General features: G+C 38.9%; 4 protein-coding genes across 6 annotated transcripts in view; all 4 read left to right on the top strand.

Annotated features, from left to right (window-relative positions):
• Positions 1–18,155, top strand: part of LOC145456733 (kelch repeat and BTB domain-containing protein 3-like) — a 120,243-nt gene that overhangs the window by 29,256 nt on the left and 72,832 nt on the right. The window lies entirely within an intron of this gene.
• Positions 1–18,155, top strand: part of LOC145432990 (uncharacterized) — a 299,451-nt gene that overhangs the window by 221,907 nt on the left and 59,389 nt on the right. The gene's annotated exons all lie outside the window — the stretch shown is intronic.
• Positions 1–18,155, top strand: part of LOC145433211 (uncharacterized) — a 109,023-nt gene that overhangs the window by 86,705 nt on the left and 4,163 nt on the right. The gene's annotated exons all lie outside the window — the stretch shown is intronic.
• Positions 10,568–18,155, top strand: part of LOC145457593 (kelch-like protein 6) — a 74,948-nt gene continuing 67,360 nt past the window's right edge. The window contains exon 1 of one of the 2 annotated variants that reach the window (XM_080335916.1): positions 10,568–13,425. In XM_080335916.1, the coding sequence (XP_080192042.1) occupies positions 11,285–12,907 (1,623 nt within the window). In that variant the 5' untranslated portion in view covers positions 10,568–11,284 and the 3' untranslated portion in view covers positions 12,908–13,425. Of the gene's footprint in view, positions 13,525–18,155 lie in introns of both variants that reach the window. The other variant, XM_080335844.1, reaches the window with a different exon arrangement.

The following is an 18,155-nucleotide window of genomic DNA, read 5'->3' as shown; positions in this document are numbered from 1 at the left end:
AATCTGCATTCCAGTTGTTGAGTCTTTTACATTGCTGTCAAATTTCTCCAAACTTGTTTGAAAATAACAAAAAAACATTGAACAAGACATCCATTAATTAATTTCAAGGTAGGTCACCCTGAGACTAATCCTGATGTTGGTAGTGAGTACAGAGAGCAAGGCGTCGTTCTGTCCTGCCATGCTAAATTTGATCAGTTTTGGAAATTAATTAAATTGTGTTGATTTATAGCCTAATTGAGGGCGAAACCGGGCAACCTATGTTGCATCTAAGTTTGTCTTGGGCAGTGCAGTTCGCAAGCTACTAACAAGAGCTGCCCAGCGCGACAAGCTTTAGGCTACCGGTACTGTCAAAGCTATGAAGCAATGAATGACTTACACGTGGGAATTGCTCTCTATATCTCCAAAGAATTTCAAAAATTTGCTCAAATGAAGTTGAAATCAGACTATACTCCGTTGAGCGCAGTTGCTAGAGTTTGTATTTTGCAAGCTTTCTTGAATATGGAAAAAATTTCATCTTCATTAATAGTCTTCTCATAATGGATGTGAAACACATGTTCGGACACATACAATTTATACTGACTTTGTCAATTACTCGCGCCCCCCCCCTATACTGACTTCGTCAATTTCTGGCGCCCCCCTGAGAGCCTCCCGCGCCCCCCAGGTTGAGAACCCCTACTCTATACAGTTCAAGATGATTAGTGGATCAACTGTTTACTTTTACTGTTCTTATATCCAAGTTGCGTTTTAGAAGTAGGCTAATGTGTTCAAGTCTATTTTCCTGCTGTGTGATTATGAGATTTTCTTTTTCAGACCTTGTCACCTGCCAAAAGAGAAGATCTCGACATCAAAATTTTCAGGCATCGTGACAACTTCAGGTAAGTTGCTATGAAATATTGTGACATGTCCAGAATTGGAAACAGTGTTACAAATATATAGTAAACATTCTGTCCGCGATGTTGTAAATTTCAGTATGAAGTCATATAGATATGCATAGCACTATGCTATCTCCCATGAAATGAGCATACCAATATTTACACTCTACCTATGTCTACATCCAGTATTTACTCTTTCCGAGCTGACGAAGAAATCATGCAATAAATATTGCACACTGACACCTGTAAATTTCGACAGAGGTATAAAGTCTCTCAGCTGTCTCGAAAAAGTTACTAAGAATAGGAATAACTATCTGCGATTGCATGAGACCGTATGCATGATCAGAAGTGGTCGAGAAAACTACTCCAAGTAAAAGTATCAATGCAAAGTTCACTCCAGTGAGTAAAAGTATTGCTTTTCCGATTGGGTTACCGTTATCATATTTTGGAAATCTGGAAAGAGGACACGTTCAAAATTTTCAGACTTACAATACAGGAGAAACATTCGGAAAAAATGTTACATTTTTTCTTTACTTGATGGTTGCTTGACTGAAAAAAGAAGGTCATCACTTTGGTTCGACTCCTGTTTTACAGACTTTTTACTTAAAATCAGTGGTGTTGACTTGAAAAAAAAATGTTGTCACTTTCGATCAAACCACAAATTTCCTATTTAGCGTCACATATGCCCATTTTCACTTGAATCTCTCCATTATCTTAGTCGTAAAAGCTGTAAAGGAGGACGAATTGCCAAAAAGAAAGACATTTAGGCGTCCTCGGAGGACATTTTCATGAACGTCAAAAAAGAGGAGGTAATGGTAACCCTATTTTCCAAGCAACCTAGAAGTAGACTACTTCAAGGAGAAATAGTAATTGCTGTCTTTGAAAACTACTGAATTATGTAAGTAGATTTGATAATCCGTCATAAATACACTTCTTGGAACCTGGAATCTGACTGGATGGTGTGAAGATCTGGGTTTGTGTTGGTCTGCTCTAGCTTCCAATGTCACAAATTATATTTATCGATCGGTTTGCGGTTTCCTAATAATATTTCGCAGACCCTGGTTGAAAACCGCTGTGTTAGATTGTGATCCGGTTATTTCAAAAGCCGATTGGTTGGTAGCATTAGCAATTCCAATGGAGTTCTGCAGGGTTACATCCCTATTCAGATTAGGATTACTACAGATTTGATATATTAAGTGAATTGAGGTGGACAAGTTTTGAGCATTCTTTGAAAGGGTGTACCTACCATTACGAAAAATATTAAATGCCAGTTTTGTATTTCATTGCTATGCAATAGTTCAGTGGTTCCCAACCTTTTTGAGCAATATTTGAGCTAAAATTCCCCCTATAAGAAAAAGTTGCCCGGTTACTAAAAAAGGTGCTTTTTAACGCTAAACCATTTGTTAACTGAGCAATATGTGCCCAAACTATGTCGAAAGCCAACCGCGTTACACTTTGGTAGAGTACCGTGGACTACTTCAGTATATATTATTTAACAGTAGTTGTACTGTTATTTAGAAATTATTTAACTGAGAAGAAATCAGGTCGTCAAACGTTTCGCTCATTTTGGCCTGATGTTTAACGGTCAGGTAGCTGCTGACAAAAAATATATCGCCAAGTTCGCTTGCAATGGCCTTGAGTAGAATACACAAATTTCATGTTTTTCACGTTATCTCAGATGTTGGCTTAAATGACCTACACATTTTCACCGACGGTCTTGTGCTGAACTTGGCAAGTCTTTTCCCGGCTTGTCATAGACAACTCCTAGTCGCTTCGACATCTTCCTTTCTTTTACATTGTATCGCATTTTTTTGTGGTGTATTGAACTGATAAAATTGCTAATAAACCAGTGATGATGATGATGATGAAGGCTGTTGCGGGCCCAACGAAATCGCCTCGTGAGCCTCACTAGTTCAGGGGGTGGAATTTCTACAGAAAACCGTTGCACATACGTCTATCTAAAATTCCGCCAAAAGATATACACAATTGTAAAGAACCAGTTTCATCCCAGGATTTCCAGAATACCTTAAAATATTGTGACTCAGATGCTAGTATTGACTGACCCCTTAATATCTTTTGCAGATTGAGGAGGACTTGAACCGGCCCAGTCCCGGCGAAATTTCAGGAGAGTACGAATGTGTCGTCTTGAAGCGGGCAATGAAACGAAGAATTCGTAGAGTTCATACCTGAGCCCCTCCCTGGGTCACAGGTTGTCACAATGACGGAATCAGACACCGACAAAAATTCAAATTTGTCGAGGGAGAACTCATTACGAAAAGAGCTGCCTTCTCCTTGTCGACATCTAGTGTCCGGGTGAAGCGCACCGCGGGCCCCAAGTACCAATCCAAGTCGGAGGCCAAATCAAACAATTGTCCCAAAGAGGCGGATACGGTCCAGACAGACTTGGACAACTACATAATTCTAGTTGTCTAATTCGACTGATTTGAGCGAAATGCCAGTAATCTAGTTCTAATCTAATTTGTGAAATGTTTCTTTGCTCGGATTCCAATGTTATTTAGGAAATGTTTCTATGCTCTAATTTTAATTCTAATCTAATTTCCGGTTTTCCTGTAACTGCTACAGAAGAACTGTATTGTTTGAGACGAGCCAATCTTGCAGTACATACATTTGCCTTTATCCTGCTCGGAACGATGGTTTGATATCAACTGAACCTGATTTGATGTCCAAGTTTTCGTGAACTCAGCAATTCTGATATAATTTGGAAAAAAAATGTAACTATATTTCTAATTTTAATCTAGTTTGGAAAATACTGTTTACCTATATGCCTGATTGTACCCTAATTAAAAAAAATCTGAAAAGTTCTAGTTGTTTAAGTCGAGGTCCACAAGAATCGTAAAATTTCACTGTGTCGCTTGTTAATGATATTGACGCCCAGTGCTCAACTCGCAACCCGCTATGAGTTGAAACAATAACCTGTATCGATGACAAGGGAATTGTGACATCCATAAATGGGTCACCTCTCTTGCTAAGTGTGATCAGTGTTTGGGATAAAATCACCACCTTCGGGTCACGAGTCGTCTCGAGTCATTGCGCATTTTGAATTCAGTCGAGTCGAGTCAATCGATTTTTAAAGGTGACTCAAGTCAAGTCCGGTCACGAAATCTGCCATTTATTTGGAATAGGGGGACGAATACAGAGTTGAATACAACTGCGAAAATGGCTTCGTACACATCTGTGAGATGCAAATTAGGCCTGCGCCAATGGTTGACTAGTAAAATAAACTTATTAAGCTGATTATATTCCGATTAAAATCATGTACTGGGTTTGATTAAAGGGGCACTGCGCTCTAAAAATGATGTGTTCTGAAATTGAAGGGCGAAATGAAAAAAGAAATTGGTGGCAGCCATTTTCTTCATAACGCCACCGTAATGGAGCTGCAATTTATTGAAATTACCACAGGACCTTCGCGCTCCAGCTGTTGCAGCTGGGCGTCATCGTTTCTTGAGCTGTTGACAAAATTTATGGCGCGATATCTTCACCGTTGCACTTGCTCGACAAGATTAGACAATCACTTAAAGAACGAACTTTAGATAGTTGTCAGCCCACCATCACATCACCATCATACTGATTAGTGATGATCATGTTTTATACGTAAGAATAGGACATGATCTATTTCTGTCCTGAAGAAATATAATACAATTGGCCCAATTTAGACATAAATCTGGCTGAACTGAACATCATCTGTTGATAGCCGTATCCAAACCACCTTGGCGTGTAAGACATATTTCCTTCATAACATCGGCTGACAACTACATAAGGTTCGTTTTCTGCGTGACCGCCTAATCACGTCGAGCAAGTGCAACGGTGAAGACATCGTGCCATGTAACTGGTTAAGAAATGACGCGCCACCGCGACATCTGGAGCGTGAAGCTCCTATGGAAATTCCAATACATTGCAGCTCCATTACGGTGGCGTTCTGAAGGAAATGACTGCGGCCCGATTTTTTTTCATTTTGCCCTGCAATTTGAGACCACATTATTTTTAAAGCACAGTGCCCCTTTAAGGCGGGTACAGACCATTATTAGCATTCTATAAAAAATGGATATATACTGTGCCATTTGGTTACTATACTACTAGTTTGCGAGCTCCGATCACTTTGTTTGCGGTCAATTTATTAATGATAAAACGATGGAGGCTCAGTAAAACGCAAAATCTATGAGTGTTTGAGTGACAACTTCTTTATTATGAAAACTATTGCTTTCAAAAGTATCTTGAAATTACTAATAATAACTAAAATATGATTTTTATGTACCATCTATCAGACATGGGGTGATTACTTCATGAATGTAATCGATTGCGATTACGATTACTTCAGAAGCACGCGATTACGATTACGATTACAGCAAAATCAGGAAGTAGTCGATTACGATTACGATTACATTGGAAAAGTAATCACGATTACTCACGATTACATTTGTTCTGCTTCTTAGGACTATATTCTTGAATGATATATTGGAAGACAATACAAGGATTGCGATAAAAAGGCTTAATGAGATATCAATTCTCTTCATACATCATGCGTCATTTGCTTATTGCGTCATAATTAGCGTTGGAACCCCGGGAAATCCCGGGATCCCGGAATTTGAAGCAATCCCGATCCCGGGATTGGTCACGATGAAATCCCGGGATTTGTGAACAGCATATACCAAGGCTTATGTAGCGCCATATCTCTTATTTTGGTAATAAAGCAGTGTCACAAACTCGGCTGATTGTCTAGAACAGTGGCCTCAAACACGCGGCCCGCCAGAACTGTTTTTGCGGCCCACGTCGGCGTTTTGACTTTTCAAGCATTCGACAATATTAAACTCGAAAATTTCAGATTTCGGATTTGAGAACTTGAAATTTCATTCTGAAACCACTCCAAAAACCTGAATCGCTATCACACATCAAACGTCCACTAGCTGCTAAATTATAATGCGACAGATTTTACGATGACACGATGCATTTGACGTCTCGCATGGTTTCTAACTGTCTATATCACTCCTTATGTCGCCAAATTATGCCAAGCACAACAATATTTTTAAAAATATTGAAAAATATGACTTTTTCGTGACAACCGTGAATATTACAATAGTGTATTACATTCTCGCAATGTGTATGGAATGCCAATCTGCAAGGTCCGACAAAAAAGGCGTACTGAGAAATACATATTATACCCCTATTTGATGCTGCTGCCCACCGCGTCATCAAAAACTACGAAATTGGCCCGCGAGCAAATTGGAGTTTGGGACCCCTGATCTAAACGACGGAACTCTTGATGCTCTTATGTTTTGCGTCAATTAAATATCACAAGGACTAAATGTTATTTGTGTAACTTATATGTGTATTTTACTACTTTTCTAATTCGATCCGGGGAATCCCGGGATTGAGGAGCGAAAATCCCGGGATTTCAAATTTGATCCCGAAGTCCCAACCCTAGTCATAATATACCAATTGCCCAACTTTATAGGGGATGATTTATCGCACCCTACGATTTGCATTATTGCCAGGTCTTTACCTGCCGCACCCTAAATTCCTTAATAAGGTGGGGAGCATGCTCGAAGGGGACTCAAATATTTCGTAAACCAACATAAATTATAGAGTATTTTCGAGAATTTAATTAATTCTTGAAAATGGTCTTCGAGCTTCGCGATTCAAATGTCTCTAGTACAGGGGTCACCAACGCGGACCAAATGAGTTGCCCGCGGTCGCTGTAGCAAATATCCAAATGAGAGACTAGAAAGTTGAAGCTGGTTTCATATGAGCAGCAGCTGAACGTGCGTCGGCCGAACCCAAGGAACAGACGAACGCAGTCGCTCGGGGCATTGCACGTCTTCGCCCACGCGGCGGCTCAACGGGAATCTATAGTTAATATTCCCGAGTCTCGACGCGGAGATTGGCGCTTCGGCGCGCACTGCAGCAAGCCAATCGAGCCCGGAGGAGCTGGTGTGAGTCCCGGCGAGTGAGCGTCTTTTGTTCTTGGTGAGGGGCGGAAACCCGGCCCAGTGCTCGGGTGCTCCGGCCCCAGTGCTTCTAAGTTAAGAAATCCAACTGAGCACGGATAAACGACTGGAGTAGGCGTTAACCCATCGGTCGTCGCAATAATCAGTACACATTACACAAGAAGTAGCTGTTTGTTTCAAAACGGTTGCTGACCTCTGCTCCAGTGGATAGCTGGGTTTGAAATGCATACCCGATCCCCCCTCAAGAAAAAAACATGCATAGGCTATTTTATGGGAACGAGCATTTCGGAGCCGGTCATTACCGCACCACGATCTCACAACACACCAAAAGACATATGCAGTTTTGGCCAACACGCAACTGCACGGGATGTGATGCCAGGGTTGTAACCAAGTCACATGGTTCCGAGTCACGAGTCAATCATACTTTTGTGGTTTTGACTCGAGTCGATTCGAGTCATTTTCAATTCATCACAGACTCGAGTCCAAGTCACCGTTTAAAGAGTCAAGTCCGAGTCATGGTGTTATGACTCGAGTCGAGTCCAAGTCACAGTATTGAAGTCATGTTCAACTCATGTTTTCAATCCTGCTTGGGTGATATCGAATTCCCTGTTTGCGAAACATGCTCATTTTGTCCCTATCAGAGTCTTGGCACGTGTTTATTTAGGCAGATAACGGACAGGTCCTGGCCTCATTTACCGATGCTAAAGATAACTTTACTAATCTTAGAGCTTAAAATCAAATATCTCTCTTGTCAGTCTGATACATCACCAATACAAGCATTCAGTTTTTATTATGAACACATCGACGATAGCTAACGAATATCTGATAGAGAACCAACGAACTCACGTCTACATACTATATATGATAGAGAACCAACAAATTCACGTCAAGATACTAGTTGATAGAGAATCAATAGATGCATGTTTATGTAGAGGTATTTACAACAGTCCAGCATGCTGTAAAAGCGTGCATGCAACTATGTGCATTGTGCAGAGACAACAGAACAGATACCTTTTGATTATACTAAAGGTTTTCCCAATTGCATTACAGACTACATCGCAGTTACAGCATTGGAGAAATAATTGTAAAATGGGGCTGTTCAAAAACATTTTTTCAAATTTTCCGGCTACTTCTTAAAATTGCTAGATTGTCTAAAAAATCAAATTTGGCTCAATTCCAACCAGTAGAATGCAATGCTATGAAAGAAAATTTTAGACTAATTACAAATAGAGATTTTCGAATTTTACCGGCTATCTCATGATATTGTTACATTGTGTAAAAATATGATTCATAGCAAATTTGACTCAATTCCAACTAGAAAAAGTGAAGTTATTAGAGTAGAATGTTTTGGATATGAAAAAATAGTCGGCTTACTACTATGTAATTATATTATATGAAAGAATTTCTCACTAAAATACTGCATTTATTTTAAAATCCAAAATATTCTCCTCTCACATCATTGACTCCACTTTTTTCAAATTAAGCCAGATTCAGTGTTCCTTTTATGCAACATAACAATTTTATCAAGTAACCACCCAGTAAAATAAAAAAGAAGTTATTTTAGAACAGCCATATTGTACAAACATCACACAACATTAGCCATTCATTATTACTCACGTGCACCATGCACATACCTAACAAAACGTCAAATGGACGAGGCGCATTGTGTGTTTTCACAGACAGCAGATCAAATCAATGAGTTACACCTCAAAAATACTAATGTGGAAAGGAGATCCTCAAATATGTTAAAGCGGCATGGCCGTAGAATGAATCCATATCTACTGAATACACGTTCCACTAGTGCACTAGATGCAGAAATTGACAAGCATTTTTGAACCACACTGAAGAGCATTGAATAGTCATTCTTTCTAGTCGCCCAAAAATGCAAAGAATCATCGCCTTCAAATCTACACATGAGCCCAGTCTCTTGACCATCTGAGTCATTTCATTGGCTCTAATTGAACTTTGATTCAATTGCTTGCTTGTATAATTGAAAAGTCTTGAGTACTTTATTTGCGGAGGATCTATTACCTCTTCATCACTGGACGATTTTGTACAATGCATTGCTACTATGTATCATTTTCTGTTGTTTTTACGGCGGCATATCTGATATCAGACAAGTGCAACGAAAGCAGTGGTGACAAGTAGCGATGTCGGCAGAATTCGTCGGATGCGTTGATCTAGCCATTATGATTCGCAAATTTCTTCATCTTAAGTCATATAAAATAAGCCGAGTCAATGACTTGGGTCGAGTCATGCGTAATGACTCGAGTACAAGTCGAGTCAATCCAAATATTGACTCGAGTCGAGTCGAGTCATTTTCCCATTTCAAGAAAATGACTCGAGTCAAGTCGAGTCATAAAAAAATCGTGACTCGAGTCTGACTCGAGTCGAGTCATGACTCGAGTCATTACAACCCTGTGTGATACCAAAGAAATACCTTAGCCGAAACTTGGGGTGTTCGTCCATTGTCAATAGCCGCGCTGGGTGGGCGTGACAAATAAGTCCTGTCCTTCCAATCTGAGCCCACAATGCAAATGCCACCCTGCGCATTCACAAAAGAATAAAGCCATGAAAATTTGTGTGCGCGTCTCACGAAAGATTTTCTTTTAGTCTGCTACGTTTGGGCGAGTACAATATCTTATCATTATACAACAGACTGGAGGTCACGAATTTCCAACATACAATAAAGTAATTATAACAACATACCAGATGCTTTAATTATGGATTACGTACCAGCTCTACAGGTAAATCTGACACTCGGGGCTTAGAGAGGTTAAAATGAATAGTAATATAATGCAATTATCAATATTATTGACGAAACTCAGTTTTGAAAATTGAGCAACGGTTGGACTGGGGGACGAATTGCTGTTTTGGTTCTGAAACCCACGCTAATATGTCAGGGTCAGGCTATATAAGCGAATGGTTATGACGGCAGGTCCAAATGCTGAGTAACGAACTGTGAAATAACGATTGGCGCCCGTTTCAAGTAGTTAGATGAGAATAAGATATAATGAACATAAAAATTCTTCCGCCAACTTAATACATATACTGCGAGCGGCTGTTACGAGAAACGGCTAAGCACGGCTCGGTTATGATATATATCAGCAGCTGTTTATTTGTAATGCTTCGTTGTGGAAACTGCAATGTTTTATTCGACGAGTACAAAATTCCGAATCTTTGTCAGGTGTACGTGCGTACATAGGCCTACTGCTCGCCAAGCAGCAACGGTAAAACTGCGTTTAACTAAGCACAACTAAACATCAATACATATGTTACTATTCGAAACTATAGGCAGAATGGCAATCAATATCCTGCTGCGAGGTAGGGGCGTCTGTAGTGTATTGATAACCTGATATACACCACGGGATGTTCTTACAATCACACTACAATGTCCATCGCATGTCTGTTTTCTTACGCAATGACGAGCGGAGCTAATACTTCTGACGTAATAAGGAGTAGTGGCGTTTGAAAATCAGACGTTTGTGCTAATGTTGACGTGGTATATTATCTCATTCTTGTTCACGAATATTCAGTTTATGTCATAGTCCTTGTACAAACAAAAAGTAATCGTTCTTTCACAAAGAAATCGATTAGATATGGGAAGTAGTCGATTACGATTACGATTACTTGGGATTTTTTCTAATGTAATCGATTGCGATTACGATTAATTCAAAATGCTGTAATCGTCGTAATCGATTACGATTACTAATCGCGATTACCCCATATCTGCCATCAATCCCTGTTATTAGTAACGATATTGATAAAATTGGGCATCATTTGTAAATTACAATTCAGTTGCATAGATGACGAAAATTGCAATATGCATGTTCGCGATGCAGTCATAAATTGATGAAAGTTTTGGCATTATACCATGATACTGTGACTGAGTAAATACATCGTTTGGTTTAGTTAAGTTGTAGAATTGATGTTACATATATAACCAAGCGCTGCTTCCCACTTGACCAAATTAAAAATATTTCTAGTGTAGCTCAGCTGCTTGGGTCTAACAAATGATTAAGAAAGACTGCAAGTCCTAGTCCTTGAATACTTGACTAAGTGCATGTAGACTAGACATGCTATTTGACTACTTCATAAATTTCGTTTATGACGAATGTTTATTACCTTAGTAGTGTGAGAGTGTGTGTGTGCATGTAACCGTTTATGATTCACAATGAGCTTACAATGCACCGTCTACAACGGTAGGCCTATAAAATAGGCTACAAGCTGTAAAATATCACATAAGTTCATCGACAGTGCATACAGTATAGTTACGATATGAACGAAATGCGGACGTCTAAATTTTTTTGACTTTGTGAACAATTTTGACTTTTTTAGACTTGTCAAAATAATCGCTCTACTAACCATCTTACTTCAATAACAGTGCTTGACTATATCATAATAATCGTAGGATCATAATATATATCCTGTTGTGGATGATTGACAATCATGGTGCAGATTGTATGTCCAAATGTAGAGAAACGCTCAGTGAAGATGATGGAAGAATTACATCGGATGAAGCAAGAGAACGATCACTGTGATTTCACAATTCAAGTGGGAGATGATGTCTATTACACTCACAAAAATGTATTGTCGGCTGGCTGTGCTTATTTCAAAGCGATGTTAAAGCACGACACAAAAGAGAGTTGTGAAGGAAAAGTTGTTTTGAAAAAGGTCGATTCTGAGTGTGTGAAAAACTGCATCGATTTCATATATTCGGGAAAATTTGAGATTCCCGATGAAAAGATTAATGATCTTCTTCATGTCGCAATCATGATGCAATTGGAAGACGTGAAACAGGCAGTATCTGACATTTTGGAGGAATCAATTGAGGTTGAGAATTACTTTTCCACAAGAAATGTTGCCGATATGTATGGACTAGATGCCGTCTCTGCACGATGTAGAGCATTTTTTCATGAAAATATCATGGAAATTTCAAACCAACCTGAATTTGGAAATATTGAGAAAACTAACCTGCTCAAATCTATGATGTCTGAAAAATCAAAGTTATGCGAAGAAGATAAACTGACGTTACTGTTTGATTGGGTTGAAAAAAATCGTAAAAATCAGGAACATTTGCACGCATGTGTAGAATCAATCAAGTTTGATAAAGTCTCTCCGGCATTTTTGGAACGTCTTTTGGAATCAAACCAAATTATCAGTAACGACTTTGGATTGTACAAGGTAATCACTGGACATCTTTTGAAAGCGTCACAGAAAACAGACAAAGAAACTGACAATGATGAATTGATCATTCTCTTTGATGGTGAGGCAAATACTATCCGATCCTTCAATCCCGTAACTGAGAAAGTAGAGAAGTTTCATGATGAGAAGTTTGAGAATTTAAAACATTTCTCAGCGATTTCTCTAGATTCCTACATCTACGTTTTATGTCGTAGTAAATCAGTTCATCGACTCAATTTTCAGAGCAAAAATTCAAAATGGGAAAGGATGAAAGATACGATTTGCGACCATGGATGGCGTCCTTGCTCAGTTTCTTTGTCAGGATCAATATTCGTTGTTGGAGGAGGTGGTTATAAAGCAACAAGTGATGTGGAAATATTTACTTCCCTGGTGAATCAATGGTTTCAACTAAAAGACAAACCTACTGCGATTCGATCAACAAGTCTTGTATCATTGAATGGTTCCATCTATTGTATCGGAGGCATTGGACCAGGTGGTGTTGCACTTTCATCATTCTGCAGATTCACTCCATTCTCATCAGAGTGGGTTGACCTCGACCCAATGAGATATCCTGTATCTACGAGTGGTGTTGTTGCAGTAGATCAAAAGATATTTGTGATCGGCGGGGTGAGGAGAGAATTAAAGATTGTCGACAGCGTAGAATGTTACGATGTTACTTCAACTCAGTGGACTTCATTATCTTCTATGAATGCTTGTCATGGTCCAATTTCTGCGTACCACATTGACAAGTGGATTTTTGCAGTAACAGATAGAGAAACCTCTAATGCAATTGAAAAGTATGATATATCACAAGACAAATGGACTAAAGTGAAACCAAATGTAGATGAAAGTTGCCGAATTTACAAATCCATACTTGTGAAGAGATAGATTGCTCTCATGAGTCACCTGAGCAGACTGGTACAAAAAATGGATTTTCAGTTCCGTAAAGACTGCAGTACTTGAAATGCAAATTACTGAGTTGGTAATAGAATATGCCTTTCAAAAGAACGGGTTTGAGAATTCGACGGTGTTTGAAGCACCAGTATCACTATTCGCCCTAAGCGATAACACTAGAATTACTCGCTTCCAAAATCTGAAACTTGAGCTACTCTTTACCGTCAGCCATCTGGATCTAGCAAGTCGCTTTAAAGACCCATTGATCCGTGTATTATCTATTATAGTGCTTTTAACGTATTCAAGGAAAAATCAAGAGCACAAGGTAACAATTTTCCATTAGTTGACTTGTCTGGCCTCAGAGCGATTTGAAGGCTAGAATACGGCCCGCGACGCAATTTGATTTTGACACCTCTGCTGTTGGCTGTTCAAGTTTTAAACATCCCGTAATTCACTATGAAATAACCCACAGCACATGATAGGGCTGCTCAATGCATGAAAATCTCATACGAGTGTTTGTTTGTTTGTTTAGCCGCATACGATATTTGCACACGTTATTCGCTCTTCAAAAGGTATACTCACAACAGTATGTGCTTCCAAATAGAGCTTAGGTTACAAGTTACAAGTTTATATGGCTCTCTTACTTTTTGAATATCGTGGATTAACAATGATCAACTTTCAACAATGTAGGCCTAATAAGAGCCAATGAAATTGTTCTTCATCTTGTTATCTTATTGTTTATGACAAATTTGGGGACGCTGATTCAAAAACTATCATTAGTTTTTTCCATCCATGATCAAGATACACTCAAAATGAACCATTGAACCATGAACCAAATCGCAAAAATCAAGAACATTTGCGCGAATGTCTCGAAGCAATCCAGTTGGATAAAGTCTCCCCGGCATTTTTAAAACGTCTTTTGGAATCAAACCATATTATCAGTAACGACTTCAAACTGTACAAGTTGATCAATGGACATCTGTTAAAAGCATCACAGAAAACAAACGAAGAAATTGGCAAAGATGAATCGATAATACTTTTTGATGATGACGCAGATTGTATCCGATCCTTCAATCCAGTAACTGAGAAAGTAGAGAATTTTCATGATGTTAAGTTTAAGAATTTAAAACATTTCTCGGCGATTTCTTTAGACTCGTATATCTACGTTTTATGTTGTGATAATCAGTTCATCGACTCGATTTTCAGAGCAAAAATTCAAAATGGGAAAGGATCAAAGATATGATTTGTGATCATGGATACTTTCCTTACTCAGTTTCTTTGCCGGGATCAATATTCGTTGTTGGAGGTTATACTAAAGCAACAAGTGACGTGGAAATATTTACTTCCCTCACGAATCAATGGTTTCAACTAAAAGACAAACCTACCGCGATTCGAAATACAAGTCTCGTATCATTGAATGATTCAATCTATTGTATCGGAGGTAGAGGACAAGATGGTGTCATAGTTTCTTCATTCTGCAAATTCACTCCATCCTCATCAGAGTGGGTTGATCTCGACCCAATTAGATATCCTGTTTGTGCGAGTGGTGTTGTTGCAGTTGATCAAAAGATATTTGTGATCGGGGGGTGGATAAAAGGAATAGAAGTCGACAGCGTAGAATGTTACGATGTTACTTCAGCTCAATGGAGTTCATTATCTTCTATGAATGCTCGTCACGGTCGCGTTTCTGCGTATCACATTGACAAGTGCATTTTTGCAGTAACAGATTGCGAAACCTCTGATGAAACTGAAAAGTATGATATATCGCGAGACAAATGGACTATAGTTACGCCAAAAGTAGATCAAGGTTTTAAAATTTTCAAATCCGTATTAGTGAAGAGATAGATTGCACTCACCTGAGCAGACTTGTACAAATTACTGGATCTTCAAAATGCAACTTGATGTAGAACTAGAACCACTCACTGTTCGAAACCGGCTACTAGAAATACGACTAGCATGCATTGAAAATTCGTAACTGGCAACTGCAATACTGATGATGCGAATCATTGAATTTGAGATGGGATTGAAAATATCGGAGATAGAATCGGCGTTTAAAAAGAATTTTGGTAATAGTTTGAAATGTAACAGTTTTCAACCCACCCATGACTCGGCTATGCCACTATTGGTATTCACACTAAAATCAACGCTAGAACTAGGCTTGACCATCAAACTACCTCGATTAGTAGTTTGTGCAAGTCTTCAGCTGAGTCGTGATGTATAATAAAAGTGCTCACACTTGATATTTTCAATTCATCAAGCTATATTCATCATTATTGCATTTAAAATTGTGTAACTTTTTGTTTCAATGCTGCAGAAATTCGTGCGTTCGGTTTTACAAATATTGCCAGGTGTAAACTGCTTTTGGGGATGCTGATTTAAAAAAGTCATTCGTTATTCATGATCAAGATACCAAATTTATATGCATTCTAAAAATAAAGCATTTCGATTCTGTTTATATGAGGTGACTATCGGCAACTTGTTAGCTACCACTTCTACTGGCATATAGCCAGGCTTGAACAACCTATGGTGGATATACAATACATTCATTGATGTTACTTTTCATAACCACTCTTCACTTTGTTACAGTCTGTTAAGATCAGAAGTTTATACTCTAAAACTTATCATTCCATAGTCTGGTCGTCAGATGGGAAATGGCTTCAGTGAACAAACAATTTTATTCTCCATGGGATGGCATTTGTCCTGTGAGGTACAGATGGCCAGGACATTGAGATTCGGTGACAGCCGTTTAAGCACATATGGACAATATATATATATCGATGTTTTCGATCAACATAGGCTATTCCTTTTCAGCCAAGGTTTTCTCGCTGCCGAATTTTCGGCACTCTTTTCAGAGTCCTATGTTAGCCTTAACTTCATGATGGGATGGTGCGTAGTGGCGCGGTAATGATTGAAACCAGAATGCCTATTGCAATATATCATGGGTATTTCTTGGAGGAAGGGCACCCAATAATCAAGACAATTAGTGACGCCAAATCGCATTGAATGAAATTTAAAAATACTTTATAAAGTTATCATATACCTTGCGGACCGGCAGTTGAGAACCACTGGTGTTGTATATAGATTCATTGATTTTACTTTTCATAACCACTCTTCATTTTGTTATAGTGGATTGCAATCAGAATATCATCACATCGGATAACATATCGTTTAATAGTCTGGTTGTCGGATGGGAAATGGCTTTGGTCATAAAAGAAAATGGCATGGCAATCTCAGCCTCAATCAGTTGGAATCTGACATGCATCAATGTCTGACAATTCCGTCCATGACATAAAAGTAAGTAATTCTGAATTTATCCATTTACAAAATCAATAATTTCGGATTCGATTATCTGCCATCAATGCTATAGAACAGATCTGGGCAAAGTGCGGCCCGCGAAGCTGTTCTGTGCGGCCCGCGACAGGTTGCTTGGAATTGAAAATATAAAACTTGCTTTTTGAAGGACTAAAATTGTAGGATGTATCAAATGAACAGGAAATTGGTTTACTTTGGAGCCTGTGCATTAATATGCCACGATTACATTGCCTACGCACCTCGCATGCGTTATCCATATTCAAAATAAAGGCAATGTGGCAAAGTATGACTAGCAGTTGAAGTCGCAAGAAGTTACTCTTTCCATATAGTTTAGTTCAAACCTTCTTTGTTGCCATTGTCACTGTGACAATGTCACAGTACGCATTATACGGCATGTGTTTCGAATTGATACGTGATACGTTTCCAAATCCACAATTTGTAAAACAAGTCAATCAGTGCTTGCGATTGCTATATGATTCATCATATTTATCACCCATAAATTATTAACGGGCATGTCAAAATAAGCCGAAAAAGCTTCGCGTGATTCGCCCCCAGCACCCCAGCATATCGTTTTTGCTCTGTGTATTCTCTGACTTTTATGTTTCAGAATTCTCTCATCAACGGCCAGAACCTCCCATGCCATCAAACTATCGATTGGGATTGCTAGCATTCTGGTTACACTTTTTATTGTTCTGTAATATCATGATAAGGCAGGCGCATGGAATTTTTCACTATCATAAAGAAGGACGTGCCTAAAAAAGCTTGAGAACCACTGTTTCAGAGTCTTAATAGCAGAACGTGGATAGGGGTTTAATGAGAGTTAATTATGTATCATGTTTAACATTGTTGCCAATTATGACGGCAAATAGATGTTCTTGACTAAACCGTCAATTTCTCATTACCAACACATTCACTGAGCAGCATTTACTAACAATAACAATGCAATCTAGAAATAAAATTAAAATACGCTGGAGAATATAGCTAAAATTTCGCACTTGGCCCGCCAACGTGTTTTCTACTTCTCATTTGGCCCACGGAGGAAAATAATTGCCCAACCCTGCTATAGAATTTTGAAATGATTAAATTATTATGGCACCAAAATACTCAAGTCAACCACTAGTAACAATCTTATTTCTATCTGTAACAACAAGCCTCGACACCTTGGGTGACTGTAAAGTTCGAATTTGAATCGTTTCTAACCCGATGTATCCTTTCTTTATCCTCACAGGCAAGGACTTTCTATGGGTCAGAGTCAAGCAAGTAGCATGTTTCAAGCAAGTTTACCAATTGTTATTCCAGGTGAGTTTTATCTGGCTATATTTTCAGGCCACATTTAGTAAGTACATCGACATTCTATTCACATCGCAACTACCAGCTCATATCCGGAGGTTATCAGTTTTCCATTTTCTCCCACGCTGAAGCCAATAGGAAGTGATTGAACCACGCGTGACTGCTAGTAGAACATTTGAGGTATGGCTAATAACTGAGCTGCATGTTCTTGAAATCCCGTTGAGAAGCAAGCCTCCATGCATGCCTCTATATTCATTAGTGGCGATTGTGGTTAAACTCTTTTATGAGATACTTGTACTTGATTGCACCGTTGATGTGACATTGGGCACAGGCCAGAGTTTAATGAACAACCAAATCTTCCCAAATTGCATAAACATGCACTGTGACCTTTCTGTAATTTCGTAAAGATGGAGTCGATAAACCAAAGTGAACCGCTTTCCTGTGGACACCAACATATTTTCTACACCAAATGAAAGCATTTTTGTGCTCTATACCAGTGGTTCCCAACCTTTTTCGGTGTCGGGGCCAAATTTAGAATTTTAAAGTACGGTCGGGGCCGCACGAATACCAGGGCAATGAAACGGACCCAAAATAGTCACCAAAATATGAAAATTGGCATTGTTCCGATCAATCGCTCGAA

The sequence above is a fragment of the Botryllus schlosseri genome, chromosome 1 (genome assembly GCF_051294905.1).
Source record: "Botryllus schlosseri isolate E-star chromosome 1, Bs_hap1, whole genome shotgun sequence".
NCBI classification, from domain to species: Eukaryota; Metazoa; Chordata; class Ascidiacea; order Stolidobranchia; family Styelidae; genus Botryllus; species Botryllus schlosseri.
This window is presented reverse-complemented; position numbering and strand designations above follow the sequence as displayed.